This window comes from Salarias fasciatus, chromosome 2 (genome assembly GCF_902148845.1).
Source record: "Salarias fasciatus chromosome 2, fSalaFa1.1, whole genome shotgun sequence".
Lineage (NCBI taxonomy): Eukaryota > Metazoa > Chordata > Actinopteri > Blenniiformes > Blenniidae > Salarias > Salarias fasciatus.
Genome location: NC_043746.1, coordinates 18,638,306 through 18,658,129, shown reverse-complemented (window position 1 = coordinate 18,658,129; position 19,824 = coordinate 18,638,306). Strand labels below are relative to the sequence as shown.

The 19,824-nt window shown below is 44.1% G+C and overlaps 2 protein-coding genes across 4 annotated transcripts; one reads left to right on the top strand and one right to left on the bottom strand.

Moving 5' to 3' along the window:
- Nucleotides 1-1,062: 1,062 nt before the first annotated feature.
- On the top strand, nucleotides 1,063-5,763 carry zbtb33 (zinc finger and BTB domain containing 33). 2 transcript variants are annotated; one of them, XM_030105350.1, is made up of 3 exons: nucleotides 1,063-1,180; nucleotides 2,561-3,723; nucleotides 3,796-5,763. In XM_030105350.1, the coding sequence occupies exons 2-3, from the start codon at nucleotides 2,563-2,565 to the stop codon at nucleotides 4,441-4,443; spliced, it is 1,809 nt and encodes a 602-aa protein (XP_029961210.1). In that variant the 5' UTR covers nucleotides 1,063-1,180; nucleotides 2,561-2,562; the 3' UTR covers nucleotides 4,444-5,763. The 2 variants fall into 2 exon arrangements, with proteins under 2 accessions (XP_029961210.1, XP_029961203.1); XM_030105343.1 differs by having other exon boundaries at nucleotides 2,561-5,763.
- A 524-nt stretch (nucleotides 5,764-6,287) lies between these two features.
- tmem255a (transmembrane protein 255A) lies at nucleotides 6,288-16,820 on the bottom strand. Of its 2 annotated transcripts, none has more exons than XM_030105397.1 (10): nucleotides 16,573-16,820; nucleotides 12,941-13,083; nucleotides 12,205-12,267; nucleotides 10,820-10,909; nucleotides 8,717-8,782; nucleotides 8,459-8,547; nucleotides 8,209-8,280; nucleotides 7,692-7,860; nucleotides 7,460-7,606; nucleotides 6,288-7,375 (listed from the first exon to the last, which is right to left on the bottom strand). In XM_030105397.1, the coding sequence occupies exons 1-10, from the start codon at nucleotides 16,637-16,639 to the stop codon at nucleotides 7,229-7,231; spliced, it is 1,053 nt and encodes a 350-aa protein (XP_029961257.1). In that variant the 5' UTR covers nucleotides 16,640-16,820; the 3' UTR covers nucleotides 6,288-7,228. The 2 variants fall into 2 exon arrangements, with proteins under 2 accessions (XP_029961257.1, XP_029961264.1); XM_030105404.1 differs by having other exon boundaries at nucleotides 7,692-7,854.
- Nucleotides 16,821-19,824: the final 3,004 nt, after the last annotated feature.

Below are 19,824 nucleotides of genomic sequence, written 5' to 3'. Positions count from 1 at the left end.
TCCATGGTATCATCAATAATGTTGTTACATTGATCTTCTTCCAAGGTTCTGGAAACTTCTGTAAGAAATGGAGATGGCGCTGTAGCCAGTGCACTTTCTAAAGTTTCAGGGGAAAGAAGTAATTTCTTCACTGGTTCTGCAACCACTGTCTGTGCATCATCGTGGGTCACAGAGGAATATGGGATCACTCCATCATTCTTCACCAGGTAGTATAAATGTTCTCTTAAATTTAGTGTCAGTTGGGGCAAGTTTATGCAAACTGAGATGTCATCTCTTACATATGACGGAGAAACATTTAGATGAACTGTCAGTATAACTGAATAACCTTATGCAGCCGTCAAAACCAACAATCCAATTTTATTTATATAGCCATTTTCATAAATAACTGAAGGCCTTTGGAAGAAGATTGATATAATGAAGGATAAATAAACATGAAATATGACAACAAGGGATAAAAATGTCTTCTGTATATCTCATAATACAAGCTGACATGATCATGATAGCAGACATAGTTTCACCCCACTTTGATCTAATGCACTGAAGAAAAAAGTTCATTAGAGAGCAATTGCATGCTAGAAAACCCACCCACCACGAATAACTATAGAAAGCAGTTGTGAATAGGTAAATTATTATTATTATTATTTTTTTTTTTTTTGCATTTGACTTTGTTCAGAGCTACTGTATTTTATTTTATTTTTGTTCTAAACGTATTCAGAGGCAAAACAAACTTTGGAGTCCTTATTTATTGGTTGTAATTATCTCTTTTTTTTCGCAATTACCTCGGAAAAAGTAATTACCTCTATTACATCACTTCCGGTTTTGTATGCTCAATACGGAAGTGTAATTCTCTCACAAAATACGGCATAACTGTGACATATATAAAGTGTGGATGTGCAGTGATGCATTAATATTGTTTTCTTCCTGTAAACACTGGCACACTCGGGTTTTTACCTGTCTTGCTTTTGTGATGTGATTTGTAACTGCTTGTCTGACACTGCTCACAGTTATGAGCTTTGAGTTTATCGCTCGAGCGCGGCCCCTCGTGGCGGCTTTACGTAGAGTCCGGGCGGAAGCGGTGAGGCTGTCCGCTCTTAGCTTTTGTTAGAAGCCACATAAGTTCAATAAAACAGCGGGGGGCTGAGGTTCTGTGCAGTCTGGGCAAACAGCATCACGGCTGCAGGTAAAATACGCTTGCTTATATATTTTTGGTCGAAATCGGAGGGCTTTTTTAAATGCTGTTCTGTGTGCATCGCGAAGCTAACGAGATGCTAATAAATAGGCCGCGATGCTGCATTCATTAAAGAGGCTCAGCTACCTTTGTTAGCATGCTAACAGCAGTATTTGCACTTCAATAACAACAGTAACACGTTCATTACATCACTTTAAAATCAAGTTAAACCTCAATAATGTACTTATCATCCCGTTTAATGTCACAGTTGTCTTAAAGTTAATCTGATTGATAAGCCTGTAAAACAATCGATAAGCTAACGTGTTTCCTGAGATAACGTTTTTGTTTGTGTTGACCAGCATTTGCTTGCATTTCTTTGCATGCTGTCTCTCCCCCGAGCATCATAGGTCTCAAAAACCCAATCACCTTCCCAGTTTTGGATCCAAAATATACTATGAGGCTGTGGAAATGTCTCACTTGTGTCATTTTAATTCATTGCATCATAATATTTGCAACCAGTGCTGGAAAGTGAATTGCTAATGATAGATGTCTGTCTGAACAGCCTTTCAATGATTCTTCAATGATTATTTCTTCCAGCCATTCCTTAATTAAGTTGTCATGTTGTCTCCCATATCTCCGTGACTGACATTTGTGACAAAACCTTAACGATCACTCCACATTTTTATGCTTGTCGTACATTTTCCACCTCTGTTTATGGAAATCAAGGTAAAAAAAAAAATCCTGTATCTCAAGCTTAGTAATGACTGATGTAATGGTGTAGTAACGGCTGCTTTCCAGGCCTTCCATACTGTCCTTACTTGATTTTAGCAACATTGAGCCTCTGTTTTTGCTTGGATTCCAGATTAACTTTTTTTTTATCCAGCCATTTTTCTTTTAAATCTAAAAAAAAAAAAAAAAGATTTGGTCAAAATGATTTAAAAAAATGATTTAAAAAAATGCAACATTTACTCACAGCAGTTGCATAGTACATTAAAAGAGATTCCCCTGTTGTTGACAGTACTAAAATTCCACACATTTTTCAGATTTTTTTTTTTTAAGATGAAGTGCACTGTGTTCAGGTTCTCTGCTACTGCTGCCTTTCTTTATTAGTGACAAGATAAGTCTGTCTGTTTTATTTTTTCAGTCAAAAAGCAGACTGTGAAATGTTAACCTGTCCTTCTTCAAGCCTTACCTGTGGTATGCTTTCTTTGAGTATGTTTGAAACACTTAGGTATGTAACACTAGTAAGTAAAAAAAAATGACTCAGAAGGTAACAAAAAGGACAAGTTAAACGCTTCAGGTTTTTGTTTCCTGTCGAGTGTTTATATTTCGAGTTATTTCCTGTGTATTCAGATGGATGATTTTTTGTTTCCCCTCTTTTGTTTCCCTCAGACATGCCAAATCTAAAGCTCATATCTGCGACCGACACACAGTATGCGGGCACTGTGCTGAAGTCCATGAACGAGCAGCGGAATAATGGATTGTTTTGCGACGTCACCATCATCATCCAGGACAGGAAATTCAGAGCTCACAAAACCATCCTCTCTGCCTCGAGCACGTACTTCCACCAGCTGTTCAGCGTGGCCGGACAAGTGATCGAGATGAACTTCATCAAGCCAGAAATCTTCGAGCAGATTCTCAACTACATATACAGCTCGAAGCTGTACCGGGTCCGCTCAGACATGCTGGAGGAGCTCATCCAGGCCGGACAGATTCTGGGAGTGAAGTTCATAGCAAACCTGGGCACGCCGTTAATGCAAGTGAAGGGTCTGCCCGGTTTGTCTAAAGAGACGGAAAACAAGGGCGACGATTCCGTCGAGGTCATGCCGATCATCACGGAGTCCTTCTCCATATCCGCAGAGGAGTTCAACCAGACCAACAAGACAGCTGATAATGAGGAGGACTCAGACAGTGACGTGATGTTCGTCTCGCACACGAGCGCTCAGACCAGAGCTGCCAATCAGAAGCCCATCGAGATCATCAACTTGGATAAAGATTCAGACGACGTCCCGCCGAAGCAGAGCGCCGACTCCAACAGCGAAGCTGTAAAACGAGAGGAAGAAAATACTCAGATCTCTTTGAGTTTGAGTTCGAGCTCTGCGAAGACTCCGAGTGTCAGCAGCACCAACATGAACTTGGTGGGCGGCAGCCCCCTGCGCAGCCCCGACAGCAGCTCCAATAATATATCGTCCCCAGCCCCAGTGTCCTCGGGGAGCGCTCCCACGACACCGGCCAGGCCCAGCGCCTTCACCCCGGAGCCATCCAGCGCCTCGCAGTCCTCTGAGAACAGCGACATACTGGGAGTCCATAAGAAGCAGGTGTCCACCACGTCTCAAGAGGGGGATTTTAAAATAAGACTCACTGACGTGGGAGGAAGTCCGTCAGCTCTGAGTAACATTCCCAAACCCGCTGTAACAGCGAAAAAGACGGTGACACTCAACACAGCCACAGAGATCGATTCCATTTCGTCGGGGTGTAAAGTGTACGCCAACATCGGAGAAGATACTTACGACATCGTCCCAGTGAAGGAGGATCCAGGCGAGGGAGGTTCTAAGGTCAGTAAAGGGAAGAGAGCCATGATGGCGACGCCTCTGAAGGCCTTTGATAAAAACCTTGTATCCATGAAGGGGGGACCAAGCAAAAAGAAGACCAAGGCAGAACTGGAGGATCACTACGAGCTCATCATGGATGGGAAGACGTTCTACGTGTGCATCGTCTGCAAGCGGCCCTACGTGTGTCTGACCAGCCTCCGTCGCCACTTCAACACCCACTCGTGGGAAAAGAAGTACCCGTGCCGCTACTGCAATAAGGTGTTCGCCCTCGCCGAGTACAGAACTAAGCACGAGATCAGCCACACGGGGGAGCGGCGGTACCAGTGCCTACTGTGCAATGAAATGTTCCTGAACTACCAGCTGCTCTCCACCCACTGTAAGCAGGCCCACAATCAGGACCCCAGCGGCAGGAAGTCCAAGGACGACAAAGACAACAACCTGTACCGCCTGCTGCCCTGCAAAACGCTGCAGATGAAGTCGTACTCGTGGACTACGGACGGGATGGGCGTCCCCGTCATATCGGAGGACGGCAGCCTGCACCACATCCCGTCGATGGGCGACGCCGTCAACTCGTCCGGCCAGAGCAGGATGCTGAGCTGGGAGGACGCCTTCATCGAGCCCGGCACCCACATGCCGCCCAACGCGCACGCCCAGCTGGGGTCCGGCGTGCACCACCCGTCACAAAGGGCGGAGTTTGACTTCGATATACCAGAGACGTACTGAGCGCCAGCCGCCGCTCCGCGTTGTGCCTTTTATGTGCCCCTCCCCCCGTTTCTGTTCAATCATACTCCGGTACGGTCGCATCGGTCTCTCCACATTAGTGAATAATACTCTAGTCAAAGTAGCATCTGTCAGACTAAATGCTCCACTGCAATTTTTTTTTTTTTTTTTTTTCATTTTGATCAATTGATGTACTGATTGTGATTCTTTGGAAATTCAGCTCGTAGCCATATAACGTTCTATTTTCTGGAGTTTTTCCAGCCATTTACTGGGTTCAAACGGTCCACGTGGGATTGTTTAATATATCCCGCAACAGTAAACCCCTGCAGTGTTGCACTCTAATGTTAGAGAGAGTCAGAGCTGAAGGTTGCACCAAAACAGGAAACCAGCACTCGCCCCTGGCTTTGATTGAAGTGTCAGGAAGACAGAGCGAGCGGATGGAAGTGTAATGTGACCGTACCTTTTTACTCATGTTCCTCCGCTTTGGTAATAGCCTTGATCTTTTTATATCAATGGATTAAATGATAATGAAATCAAAGAGACACACAAACGGTTCACACCTGCTAAAATCATGAGTTCACAACAGTTCGTGTGGATCAATAAATGTCCTGCAGATACGAGGAAACAGCTGAGGCCTAAATTTGTTGGTGCATCATCTGTTTCCAGTGTTTTTAATAGTACTTTAGCGTCAAGACTGCCACAGCAGAACTAAAAAAAAATGTATTGTAATTGTCCCACTGTGATTTCCTGCAAAATAAAATGAATTGAAGCAGCCTGATGTGACCTGTGTCACATTAAAGGTTTTTTAAAGCTGCTTTAAGTCGGATTAAATGTAAATTCCCTTGAACTTCAATTCTGTATGAAAGAATGTTTAAATATGATCTGAAGTCTATTTTTTCAGTGTGTTGGCTCTTAGGGACTATATGGTTATTTATTTAATTTTACAGATTCTTCTTACACCCCTGTTCTGTTTGAATCCCCCTGTAAATGTTACTTCTTGTCATTTCTCAGACACTTTAGTGTCTGTTATTCTGCCCAGCGACATGACTAGAGTCAAAGCTTTGTCATGCAGAATTGATGATCGAATCGACTCCAGGTTGAGGATCAATGCAGCCCCACAAATAGCACTTAGCTTGTCTGTTTTGTTTTTTTTTTGCTGTAATGTTTTTTTTTTTTGTTTTTTTTTGTACTTTGTCTTTTCATTTGTGTCAGAAGTTAGCGGTCGGTTAGTACAAGTGAACGTAGTGCTAACATGGGACTCTATTCTGTGTCATCAAATAAAACCGTTCAGGTTTTGGTCGATCAATAAACTGATTAACAGCAGTGTGTTCTGTATTTATTTCTGCTGTAGTGCTACGCAAAGAGAAATATAGGACAGTGATGATTGTGATCTGATGCAAAATAATGCTCCTTCCTAGGTTATTGTTATATTAACTGGTGTACTTCTTGTTCAAGGAGTCTGAACACTGTCTCCAAGTTAAAAGTTTTGTCATGTTTGAAGTTAAGTTGCGATTGGTACAGGCCAGAACCAGCTCAGTGTGACTGCATTCGGCACTGTGAATCATCTGCAGACATTAAGGAGGCATAAAAAGTCAACATGAACCCAATATAGAGCAGAAGTTGAAGTTTTAACAAGGATCATCAAAACACCTTGAGGAAACACACTGTGTGAATTACACAAAACAAGTTTTAATGGCAAGACAAAAAAAAATAAAAAGGATCCGACTCTCCGTCGGCTCCGGAGAACGTGTTTAAAATTATAAAAAGCAGAGAATAAAACCAGCAGATTGTTTTCATGAACATTGAGGTTTATGATTCTCCCACAGTTTTTCTTTTTTGACTCTTTTTTTTTTTCACGATCTGCCACCTCTGATCAGTGAATCCAGCACTGACGGTTCACACTACTGTTACCTCGTGACGACACATTCAGCTCCTAGATGTGATATTATTACCGCTACTTACAAGAGAGAGAGAGAGAGAGAGAGAGCGAGAGACCTATGTGTATATTCTTACCTGTTTTAAAGCTGGAGGTACGACAGACGGGCTTCTGGGTGTAACCGTTAATCGTTTGGTCTCAACGACTACTGCATGGTAGGATAGCTTATTTCTTGACAGGACGGCTCTGGAAGGCTGATAAATAGATAAACCACGTTCCCTTTGAATACCTCGGGTCTAACTGCTAACTGGATATCATACTGCTGTACATACATGGTGAGCATGTCATACCTGCTAACGCTGCCTTTAATAATGTACACTGACACTATCGACTGCTACAGAGAGGAGTGCTCGCTCCTACGACTCCATACTTCTTAATCTAGCCGTTTCAGATTGGGGAGAAGACGCCGAAGCTTTTTATTTAGCGTTAATCTGACGTGGAGGTGAGCGAGTCCGTCCAGATCCTCGCGGTGGAGGACGGCGGTTTCTGCCGAGGCGAGAAGCGTTTTGCAGTCTGACGAAAAGGTGGAGTCGCAGGAGAGTTTTTTGTTGCAGAGGTGCTGCTGCAGCGCTGCTGGAGGTCCGTTTGCATTAAGGCAGATAGATGTGTAAACAGTCGTCTCTCTCTCAGTGTGTGTGTGTGTGTGTGTGTGTGTGTGTGTGCGTGTCTGCACTCACACACAGAGTGTGAGGCAAACCCTCCATCCATCCGGTGTGAGCATGCTCTGTGGCCGTCGCCGTCCTCCTCACCTTCTTCTCTTCATCGGAGTTACGACGACAGTGAGGGGAAAAAAAACTACCGAAGCGCCGGCTCAGCATCCGACGGCGCCTTGACTTCAGGAGCTCCCGTCGGTTATGGGCTGTACGGCGGCGGCTTCTCGTCGGGGTGGTTGTGGGGAGGGGAGTACCGTGGGGGGATCATGGTGGGCCACAGGTGGCTGGCTCCGGACTGGGAGTCGTCTGACAGGCCCGAGGAGTCGGGGAACAAATAGGAGCCCGGCTGGGAACAGAAGAGCATCACGTTATTGTCCAGGGTGCACAGAAAGGCCCACACATTGAAAAAAACATTTACCGGTTGTACTACCTGCAGGTCGTAGGCAGTGTACGGTGGCAGGCAGGGGGCAGCGTTGTAGTAGGAGTTGACAGAAGTGGCTGGCTGTCGAGGTACCGCTGGGGCCGGAGCCGCTATGGCCTCTGGTTCAGAACTGCTCTCTGAGGCAGGAGACGGCATCTGTCCGAAGAGGGAAAGCACAGATTTTATCCGTTTATTTCAGATCGGGCCGTGTGGGTCGCTGTCTACCCTCCGCCTGACGTACCATGTCCTTGAAGCCCCCCAGCACTGCGGCGGTGATGATGCCCAGGAAGAGAGCCACGATGTTGAGGATGGTGGCGCACCACAGCAGGTGGTAGAGGTGCACCACGTCCTGGCAGCTCTTCACATCTGTGTACTCGTGGTAACCTCCAATCACCTCCACACGGCTGGGCCAGTTGGCGTTACATAGGGAGGGGGTGGGTGGGTGGGGAAGGGGGGGGGGGGCACAATCGACGGTCAAGCCTCAAAAGTCACTGACAGAGTTTATTTTTAACAATGTGTCGACGGGCCAGAGTGACAGACGGTAAACGAGCTGGTGACTTTTCAGTGAACAGATGCTGCTAAAGAGCCGAGAAGACTGAATGTGGATGAAGGTCTGAGTGGATAAACAGGGCATGCAGAGGAAACGGTGCCTCACAACACATTTCGACAATGGTTTGTCATAAGAAAAGGAAAACTACATGAAAAATTTATGAGTTGATCAATAACGGCCATTATGGGTCTATAAAAGAGGGACCTACTTCCAAATCATGGATGCTTTCCTAAACTTTTTCAAAACATCTTTATTCTGAAGTCCCATAAGAGGATGTTCTCTGAAACAAAGGTTAAAAAGAACACAAAGATTCTTGTTCTAATACAATCAAGGCTGAAATGCAAAAGAAGTCTCCCACTGCAGCACACATCAAAGATCCAAACAATCACAGCTTCGCCGCAAAGCGGGCGGCTGCTGAGCCGCAGGTCCGTGCGGTGCTCGGCCGTGTGCATACTCACTTCCCGCAGTTGTAGAGGTCGCAGCAGTAACAGGTGTTGCTCTTCACGCGCAGGTTGCACGACGTGCGCGACGACGTCTTACAGGGCACCTGGAGGTCACAAATCATTACAACATCCCTTCGCTTTCGGCCCGCTCCAGCCTTCCTCACACAACGCTTGGCTGCGCGAGCGAGCAGGCGCACCGGCGGGGCTCGAGAGGAAACAGCTTTTAATGTCACACTGCGTTTAGGTGGGAACGGAGTGAAATGTGTCTCTTACGTCACGGTCGGATGAGGTCTCACTGGAGTGATACTCACAGCGGCCGGCGTACAGAGGCCGGAGGTCCTGCAGGAGAGCGAGCACATTTACCAGGGACAGGAGCAAGAAAAGCCATGAGCTGAGCGCATGTGAAAATTGGACTTGGATGGCTCTGAGCACAGAGGAGAAACTGTTTAGTTCAAAGCAGTTATAAACACTGGACAGCATGTTGCACTCCTGCAGAATTTCACACACTGCTGCAGCAGCTTTGATTGACATTTCATTTAAGCTCACTATTAACACCCACATTTACTTCTACTGAGCAAGAATGGATCGTTAACAGTAAGATGTTGATATCCTCCTCCACAGCACTGCAGTGTTAAACAGATGGTGATGATTTCATTAAACACACATCTGATCATAAACGGCCGGCCAGCTGGTTCATTTCAAGCTCCTGCGTTCAAAAGAAGAGCATGTGGTCCATTTTACCAGCTCTGTAAATGATTAACAGACGTCTTGTCAGAACAGAGTGCGATCACAGCAGAGAAAAACCTGAATTTAGAAATGTTGTCCACGTATATACCGAAAAGCTTTTTTTAAACATTTTTCAGACATCATAATAACATTATTGATTGCTATTGAACTCCATAGGAAATAAAAGGTTTAACAGTTGAATGAGATGAAATATAAGTTTTATTCTGGAGCTGTCATCATTGCTCCAATAGTAGTCTTGCACTAAGATATATTTCATAAATATGATTAACACCTTGAATAAATTCACTTCTAAAAATGACTTTAACAAAATCAATAGCAGTTTTATTGTTAAAGCGTGAGTGTTACACGAGCTTCCTCCCTTGGTACGAGGCGGGAAGTCATGTGTTTTGATGATTGAATCAGTCTTGAAATGTTATAAAGCTTAAAATATATCAATATAAAGCATGAAACTAACATTAATTAGTATCAGTTGCTTCATTTGATGAAAAATCACAGGTTACCCTCAGATAAAGAGGTGCTGTACCTTAGTAAGAAATTAAGTCCCTGCCATGGGTGCCAAAAATGAAAACAAATAATCATATCACTGATGGACATCTCTCCTTCTTGAGCTCATACTTCACATTCAGGTTGGTCATATAATGGTGCTACTTGGACAGCTCCTCATTTTCTCAGCTGGCACACCGGTCTGCTCTGTGTCTTCAAACAGGAGTTCCTCGCCACGCCCTTTAAAAACCACTGATCACTCTGGTAGATTGCTTCAAAGCATGAGAACCTATTGGCGTCAATAAGGCTTGAGAGCTATTCTTCTATTTTTATCTTTATTGTGAAAAACAATCAGGGCAGCAATCAGGCCATCTGGGTTCATGTTTCATTTGTATGTTATATTTCAAAACCATTGTTGGCAAATCACTCTGTCAGATGACGACGTTTGAGACGAGCCGACCCGTCCTGATATCCTGCTGGATGCTATACGTCCCACAGTGTCATCTTACTTAGTAATCGAGCTTAATCCTATTTCTGTGCTCTTCCAGAAACAGCTGTCTAATCCGAGCAGCCACACATGAAAGCACTGCAGATGCAAATCATCCAATCAGCTGTATCAACTATGAAGATGGTCAATATGCATTTCATTCTGTTATCTAGATTTGATGTCTCCTGAGGGAAAAGCGCGCGTGAGCCTCGACAAATGCAACAAATGTTGCTGCGTTGTGTTCACGCTCTGCGTCTCGCTCCGTTCAACAGTTTTATCACTCAGTGTTTTTCCATTTTCCATTTCACTCACACCACCGGGTGTGTAATGGCGATCTCCTTTTTTACTTGGCCCATACATTATTTCAGCATAATTGTTTCAGGAGTGCATTAGCGGTTATTTATTGTTTTATGTGCTTTGCATCATCGAAGACTGTTTCTCTCCACCACAAAATATTTTGTTTTTACAGAGAAGGGTGCGCCAGCTGCCTGGGCCTTCCAGTAAGAACTGTCCTTGCAGAAAGACGTACGTGTTATTGACGACGTTTAATGGGACTGACACTGATTAATAAGTTTGCCGTAAGCTATCGCAAAGAACTATTCTCCGTATTCATAATTTATTGCTTTGGTTAAATAAACAGGGGCTTTGGGGATACTCACGATGTGCCTCGCTGCAAAAACTCCATCGACAATCGCGCAGCAGAACGCGGCCACCACCCCGAAGCTGATGAAGACAATGGACGCAACGAGCTGCGGGGAGAAAGCATCGTCTTCATCACTGACATGTTTCACTTTCTACTGTGACGTAAGAGCGACTGCATGAAGTTATGAATGACAGGAGGGCGGGGCAGTTCGTGACAGAGCGCTGTGGCTGCTTCCCACATCTCACTGCAGGCACTTCACTAAAGCCACCCCCCGCTGCACTGGCCTCCTCCTCTCAGTCGTCAATGAAACACAGCTAGTGTTCAGTTACATGCTGCCCCGCCCTGTCTGCTGCCCCCAAACCCGCCCCCGCCCCCCCTCCCCGATCTGGCAGGAGGGAGACGGCGCTCGTCACTTAACAGGCCCAGACAGGATTTATCACACTCCCATCCAGACACGGTTCAAGGAAAACACACTTTGAAACAACACTTTGGAGATGAGATGAAGATATTTCTCTGTTCTCTGAAAGGCTCAGAGGGCTGAAGATCCACACCTCTTCCAATCCACACAGCCTGATTTAATGTTACACAGCCAGGATATTTGAATTTGATGAAACACAGCAAACAGAACCAGTGAACGTGTTAAAGTTATTCACATAAATCAGAATCAAAGCAATAACAATACTGGTCTATTGATTTCTGATTGAGTCACCAATTAACTTCAAATGCATACAGAACAGAATATCATGTTCTCGGGCTCTTGAAATATTTTTAGAGCCAAAAGTCAGAAATCTAATTTTCTCTTCATCAATTATTTTCAGCTGTAGTTAACATCATACGTTGGGGATCTGGGCTTTTGAAAATGTGAATGATGTGTTTAATGTCTGTGTGTAATAATTTTCTGTCATGATGGTTTTAAGGACAGCTGAACTGTCACCAGTCAGGCTGTACACCTAAAGTCAGCACATTCTCTCTGTAATGAGACTTTCCGTGGAGAAACAGGAGTGTGGTGTCACGCCCCCCGCCCCCCCCAGCTGGAACTCCGGGCATCTAATCTCATATGGGAGAATCGGTCATGCCACCAGCTCATTCTTCACGTGGGCTCTGACAGAGCCGGCCCCAGCACCTCCCACCTGCTCCACTCCGCTGCACTTTCCTTCCTCGCATTCCCGTGCAGACATCTGTCCTCCTCCGCTTACACCCTATTTCTATTTCTGGCTGCATCCCCACTTCAAGTCCAGGGTAGTTGCTCAACACAGCCAGCATGAGCCTCCTGAAGCTGAGAGGGACTCGAGTCTACTGCCGCACATCGTCCCTGCCGAGCCACAACTGAACTGTAAAGACGAGGAGACGACCGGCGCTGAAATTTATCTCAATGCACAGAGGTGATAGGAATCCTCTTACCATCTGCCTCTTGCTCTCTAACAGATGAGAACCGATAATTCCCAGAAAAGAGCCGAAGCCCAGCTGAAAAGAGAGAAAATGACGGTTGTTACATTCATATAACACAGGGTTGTATCATGACACTCTGGGATAGCTCCATTAAGCAACCGTTGAACTATACAGGCAATGTCAACAACTGTGTCATTTCAGCAATCACCTTCAGTCATTACAACAAACAAAGTCCTTTAACACCTCCAAAAGTCACTTTTTGCTTCAAAATCATTTGTTTTATTTTCTTTGATGTGTCTGTTTCAATATAGAATTAACTAAATTTCATGGTCACTGTGAAACAGTTCTGGTATCCAACTGTATGTCAGTCCAACATCAGACGTCTTCATTTTGAAGTCTCCGCTCTTTAACTTATGTTAAACGATGAACCACTCTGAGAAATGTAACTGCCGTTCAGTGGTTCCTTACGTAAGGCAGAGTGCTGAGAGCCCAGTGCCGTGAAGAAAACAGATTTATGGACTCAGACACTTTGCCTCACTCAGCGTCTAATGACAGCAGTGCTGAATAATGAATGTGGGGGAAATGTGGCCCTCGGAGACCTTCGGTAATGAAGATCATCAGAAACCAAGAGCGGGAAGAGCTGGCTGAAAACGCTCTCACTTCACTGATTACCAACCCTGACAGCCAACAGGCGTCCTGTGTGAGTGTGTGTCTGTGTGTGGACATGCGGGTGTGAGCGTGCACCCACTATGAGTCCTGAGTAGTAGCCGCCCACTGTGATGTTCTGCGTCCTGGTCGTCGCCGCCAGACCGAAGATGAGGATGAGCACAGACACGATGAGCAGCATCACCGTCACGATTATGGATTTCCTCTTCCTCCTCTCAAAGGACCCTGCGGACGCAACAAACGGGCCAACGTTAGGACTCCGAGCGTTCTCAGAAGGGGCTGCGGGAGATGGCCGGTGTGCGGCTGTAAACCGGTCCAGGCACTGACATCGTGGGAAGTCGTTACAGAGATGAGTGACTGCAGCGACTCTCGCTCTCTAAACAGAGGCCAGTTCTGTCGAGGAATCTCGGACGACGGTATCAAAGCACGGGCTGATCTGAAGTCTTATCCTCCTGGTATCTGAAGGGAAATGTGTTATTCTCCGTTTAGTTTGAGTGTTCAAGGGCAACATGTGGCGTGATTGTATACTTCTTTGTTGAAAAACAATCCATTGTACATGTAACAAGAAGCTCTACATGTGAACAAACACATCAGAAACATCTGAAGGTTTATTTCAGACTCAAATTTATGACCATCTCCATTTATGTCTGTTATTATTAAACCTCAAAGCACATATACGAACCACATCCACCACTGCCACAGTTACATTGAAAATACTTTTTATTGATCCATGTCAAAACGTTTGAACGCAGGGAAGCCACCGCTCTTCAAAAACACCCGATTAAAATAAATCAGTTCTTATTATTATAAGGATCGATTCAAGTTGTTCTACAGGACAATGTCTAAAATATGAGGATAGAAACATAAAAAGACTCGGCCCTATATACATTAATATAAAGAAGGAGTCAACGTTGCTGTATAATATTGCGTTTCAGTATCAAGCTTTAACAAAAATGCAGATTAACACCAATTCAGAGGTTTCATCTTACAGCACATTCAATGAAAAGTCGGCCTGCAGCTGTTACTTATGACTAAAAGCATCCTAATTGCGCTCCACTTATGTGTAATGAAAGCTCACAGACGTGTTACCTTCATAGAGACTGATGGTTCTTTGAAGTCCCCAAATGTCCCCATCCACAGACGCAGGTGTTTTTTTATTTATTCCTGAGGGGGTTTCGTGCATTGGCGCATGGTTTTGAGTTCCACGGCTTTACCTCTACAGCTCGAAGGTGAAAATGTTGTCAGAAAGGGAGTTTGGTGAGATCCGTACAGGTGGCATAAGACAAATCTGTGCCGAGGAGAATGTCTAGTATTTCATACTATGATAGCGCCGCCAACAATATGGGCCCAAAGTAAGTACTCACAGCAGAGGAAAGCGATTAAATTAAGAGGTTGGAGTTTATGACAAGGACAATTTCTACTGTCCAACTGCAGCAGAAAGACATCCTGGACTTGGTGGAGGGGGGAGTGAAGGTCCTACAGACCCAGAATGCCAAGAAGGACTGTCGTCAGGCATACCTGGAGAGCAGAGAGTCTGACTTGGAGCGGTTGATGAACGTGACAGGGGCTCGGCAACGAAGCCCGGAAATTCCCTGGATTCAGGTCAGAATACAGTATCCTTCACTGGCTTTAATAGAATCAATTGAAAAAATTCCAAACCTTTCATTCACTTTTGAAGTTTTCCAGTTCAGTTCAAGATTCTAAAAAGTTTCAAAGTAAAACCTTTCTTTGAAATGTGCAAACTGAAACCTGAACCTAAGCATAGTTTCACCCCTCCACTTCAAAACACCTGATTTACCCCCCTACAAGAACGGCCCAACAAAACTGCTCTCCAGAACATTCCCTGTCTGCTGTCCCTCCATAAGCTGGATCCTCGCACATGGCCTGTCCATTAGTCAGTCAATCTTCAATTGCTGCACGAGGCTCTTAAAACACTTTTCTCATGCATTTTTCACAAGGTGCAAAACATCAAAACATTTTCTTCAAAATGGTAAAAGAAGTAAACTAAAGTTTGAGATCCAGCATCAAAGCATCCATTTAACACTGCGTAACTATTATCATAAAGGTTAAATGGATTCAGAAACACTTATGAAGATGTTAAAACTCTTCATTTTTCCTCAGTATGGTTGAGTATTTTTCTTTATCAGCCAATCAGTCAATGACTCTCAAACAATCTGACTTCCTCTGACATGCCCCACGAGGTTCAACATTTCATAATCGGCTAAAGTACTAACTATAGACCGTTATGTTGTCCAAACCAACATGAACATATTTTATGTCATCATGGACGAGTAAAGAAACCTGAAAGTATTCCCTTCTAAGTGTAAAAACCGAAGTAATACAGCATTACGTTATTACATTATTCCACTGAGTGACAGTGATTTAAACAAAGAGGTAGGATCACTATTTTTGACTGTACTGATGACAACTATTACTCATTGTGTCATATTTGGCAACGCCCTAAAAATATTTCTTGATTCCAACAGGCCTCACTTGATATTACAGGTCTAAGCCAGGGGTGTAAAACATAAGGCCTGTGGGCCATAAACAGCCTGAAAGAGGCGTCAACGCGGTCCGTCAAACCACCAAGGAAATTGTAAAAAATTTTAAGACATAAATGATTTTGAAACAAATTTCTTAAGAGACAACACAACACTGAGACCTGAAATCAGATAATCGTGATGCTGTCATACTGCCAAGCTAGCATTAGCCTCAAATAAAAGTCATGACTTTATAAAAACATGAATAATCTAAAAAATTACAGGAGACATTTCTTGGACAGTTCGCAGCATTTTGCACCACAAAGTGTCATTAGAATCAGCTGTTCGATGGTAGTCATTTTGGGTGGAAATTGTTTTTTTATAATATAAACACATTTTTTTCATGCACCTTCTGTGCCAGGAATATCTTTGAAGTTAATTTTACCAGTCCAGCCCATTCAAGATGAACTTGGGGTGTATAAAGGAGGTGACAAAACACACACACACACAGCACACACACCTATGGGCAATTCAGGATCATAACAGCTGATCAACTGGTAAGCCAATATTCACTGCAGCCATTGTGATATCTGCACATATTGATACTGTAATTAGCAAATAACTAATACTTCATTTTTTGAAGAACAGGGAATAATATTAGCTGTTTATGCGAGCTTAAATCCATATCTCCACTTGTTAATCACCCCACACCACAGAGCCTCAAAAAGTAAAGCAGTACAAAGCCAAACTCAACAAAGTGTACAAAATTAAAGCTTTGCCTGTTTTAGTCTGTGTTTAAAAAAAATGTGCAAAATCCATTGACAGCTGTCCCCTTCCAGGAACGGATCGTTCGTATCGATCGTGTTTTGGTGGAGGGAGAACATCCAGGCTGCCGTGGTTATCCAACTCCGCCGCACCTGCAGTGACGCGCTGCGGCCTGGACCAGAAAAACACTCCGTGCATCGATCCGCTATGATCACACAATCACCCGGTTAATGATCCGACCCGTCACGCGCGCCTCCTGCGGACTGTCGCGTGCGTTTTGAAAAGACTCGTGGCGCCTCCGAAAGGTGATTAAAAAAAAAAAAACCTCGCTTTTATCGTGCATTCAGAATTCGCCGCAGTGTAAGTTAGTGAACCGAGTGTGTGGTTTAATTGATGAAACCTGCTGCAGACACGCCGTTGACCTTGCGCACACGCGCAAACGCTCACACACGCACGCACACACACCCACCCATGCTTGTTTCGGAGAGCGTCAGTCCGCTGGATTGGAGGCTCTGAGGAGGAGGCGGAGGAGGCATGTCCCTGACGCGGTCCGGTCCCCGTTACGAGTGATAACAACAACAATCACGACTCCCTGCGGTGCGGTGCGGATCTGACGGCGGACGGTCGCGAGACAACACGGGCGGTGTGTTCACGGCCCGCTGGCATTCTCCGACTCCTCGGTCCGTCTCGGAACCCGAACCCGCCTCGCTCGCATCCCCAGCGGGGCACCACTGCCACGGCCCTCGGCGTCGGTCCTCTCCCGGTCCTCCGGTTGCTGCTGCTGCTGCTGGTTGTGTGTGCGCATGTCACACCGGTCCGCTGCAAGCAGAGTAATCCCGTTACTCTCACACAGCTGGGCGACGAACCTGGATTTTCCGTGTGCGCGTGAACGTTACACCGTTACTTAACTCCGTGAACTTTACTGCTCACTTTTATATTTAAAAAACACTAAATGTATTATTTTAATAGTCACACTGTTTACTACCAATGTTATTCATGCTGATAACATTAAAATATAGTCACACTCACAAATTGAATAGAATAGAAATTAACTGAACTGAGGCGCTTCATTAACCCAAAGAGAAAATTCCTAATTAAAGGTGTAATACAACATTTTGATTTCCGGGTGGATCACCTAAATAATTGGTGGGTCTGTTTGTCAATCATTCTGACGAGCTGCTTTCGTAAGGCGGTTCTCCGTGCTTGCGCCCAATCAGCTTCTCCCTTTTGCGCATGCGCATTCAGAGTGTTTATGTAGCCGGTGAGCTTCTGAGCTCGTACTTACCGATGGCGAGTCTGACATAATGAAATTGTAGCTGTTTCGGAAAAAAAAAGCTTTATTTATGAGCGAGGCGGATCGCAGAAACTGTACAGAGCCGTGCACGCCGGAGAAGAGGAGATCGCGCTCGTACACTTCCGCGTTTTCTGGGAGAAGCAGGAGAGCCGGGCGGATGTTCTGGCGCATGCGCGTTGTTGAAAAAGTGAGTAACAGACGTGGGGCTTCGTCTTTTCGAGAAAATGTTGTATTCCACCTTTAAGTTGATTGAATATCATGATTTTTGCGTGTAATTGAATCCAGCCTCAACACAGAAGCATAAAGCAACCGATCACTGCATCTCCAAGTCACAATATAAAGAGTCAAACAGCAAACAAAGAACACAAACTAAAATTAAAATTAAAAAAGAGGACCATGGTTAAAATTTGTGAAAGCTTAGAAAAGATTAAATTAAAGCATAGAAAAAAAACAGGCTCAAAAAGAGCATAAATACATAATAATTAAAGTCAGACAGATAGAGAAACTCGAAAAGAAATTTCAAATGAAGTCAAGTAGATCCTCATCCTTCTGTGATTCAATCCATTGGGTTGCAGGCTGGGTATTCTGAACCTGTCCCCAGTCCATCACAGGGCAGACAGAAACGCAGACGATCACATGAGCAATCAACACACACACGCACACACACACACACACACACACACACACACACACACACACACACACACACACACACACACACACACACACACACACACACACACACACACACACACACACACATCAAGTTGGAAACAGAAAGAAATTCCACAGAGTTCTAATTATGTCGGAATAACAAAGAATACGCTTCAATAAAATACAAAAAAATAAACCAAATAAACCGTCAAGAGCACACAAATTCAGTACATCCGGAAGTGTTTAATAGACGTCTTTTTGAGAGCTGAACCTTTCCTTCACCCAGCAGGGATCAGCTCCAGTGCCCCACCACCCTGAACTGAACTTTGGATGTTCACCAAGAACCTAACTGTTTGCACGAAGTCAGGAATTTAGGAGTTGAAAAAAGGGAAATCCAGCAAGCTTTTTGTGCTGTGTGGATTTATTCATCTGTTAATTTTTGCTTTTTATTATAGTTTGATATATTGCCTTTCAAAGCAATGTTTCAATATTTACACTTTGGGTTGTTCACTTTTTGTTTTTTAGTTCGAAAAAAGTAAATTCATTGATGTGTCATTATTTTTGAGATTTTGTCATGGAATTTTGTATCTTTACAGTCACTGGAGGACATTTTCAGGTGTCAGCGGGCAGACTGAGCGACGAGCGCCCTCTTCTGGAACAAACACAATGCTGCATTCAGGATCCAGAGGACCTCGGCATGTGGAACTGATTTAACAGCACATGATGCATTCAAGTACGCGTCCATAGTACATAATATAGCTCTGTAGGTGAGGCCTTCTCCTTTGCTTTGTCTGAGGACGTGGAGATGATGCTTGATGTAACAGTAGAGGTGTAGATGGACACTAACTGTGACAAGTATAGATTAAGAAATGTGTAGTGGTTTGCACTCTCGCCTCACAGTAAGAGAAGCCCTGCTTTGAGTCCAGGCTTGTGGTTTGTGTGTGTATTTGTGGATAAATCAATGTGTGACTGTGAGTGTGTGACTGTGAGTGTGCAATTTTCTGTCTGTGATGGACTGGTGGCCAGCATGTTATCCTGCCGTCACCCATCCTCAGCTGGAATTGATCACAGTGCCCTACAAATGTAAGATGGAGTAAAGATTAGATGGATGGCTAGAACTAAAGCTTGTGTAATTTCGATTTGTCAAAGATCATTTTTATGGGTATGCAAACTTAAAGTTTATTAAGAGGCCTTAGTGTTGGGTATGTCAATCAACTCTTGAACAAGATGCCGGTACTGTGTTAGAAACCGTTACAGTACTCGAAGGACTTTGAAAATGTCATCTGGTCAACGAAACTGGTTTTAGGAATCTGCCCCTGAACGAGACCATAACCCCTGCTGCATGTTACAGAGTCCCACTTGTTTGTTTAAATCATCATACATATACTTTCATGTGAACAAGCTTTTTCAGCTTGAAATGGTTTTCATCCCCTTTTTTAAAAATATTTTTTTTAAAGAAATGTTACACACAAATAGGTTTTGGATCTCAGGCTTGTGGAAATAGGTGAGTTGGGAAAAAATGTTCCATAATTCTGATCATCAAGTTTTGTCATCAGTTTACAAATTTCAAAATAAATCAATCCAAAAAAAAATTATATCAACCAAATTGGAGACACTTCACTCTTAATTGTTCAGGTGACTGGAAACTTCTGCACTTTTCAGTTTTCTTTAAATTGGTGAATTGTACATGAATCATATAATAAAATGATTAAACTGTCATCTGGGCATTGAGATTGGTGCTGTAGGTATGTAGCCTTATAGCAAGACAGTTCT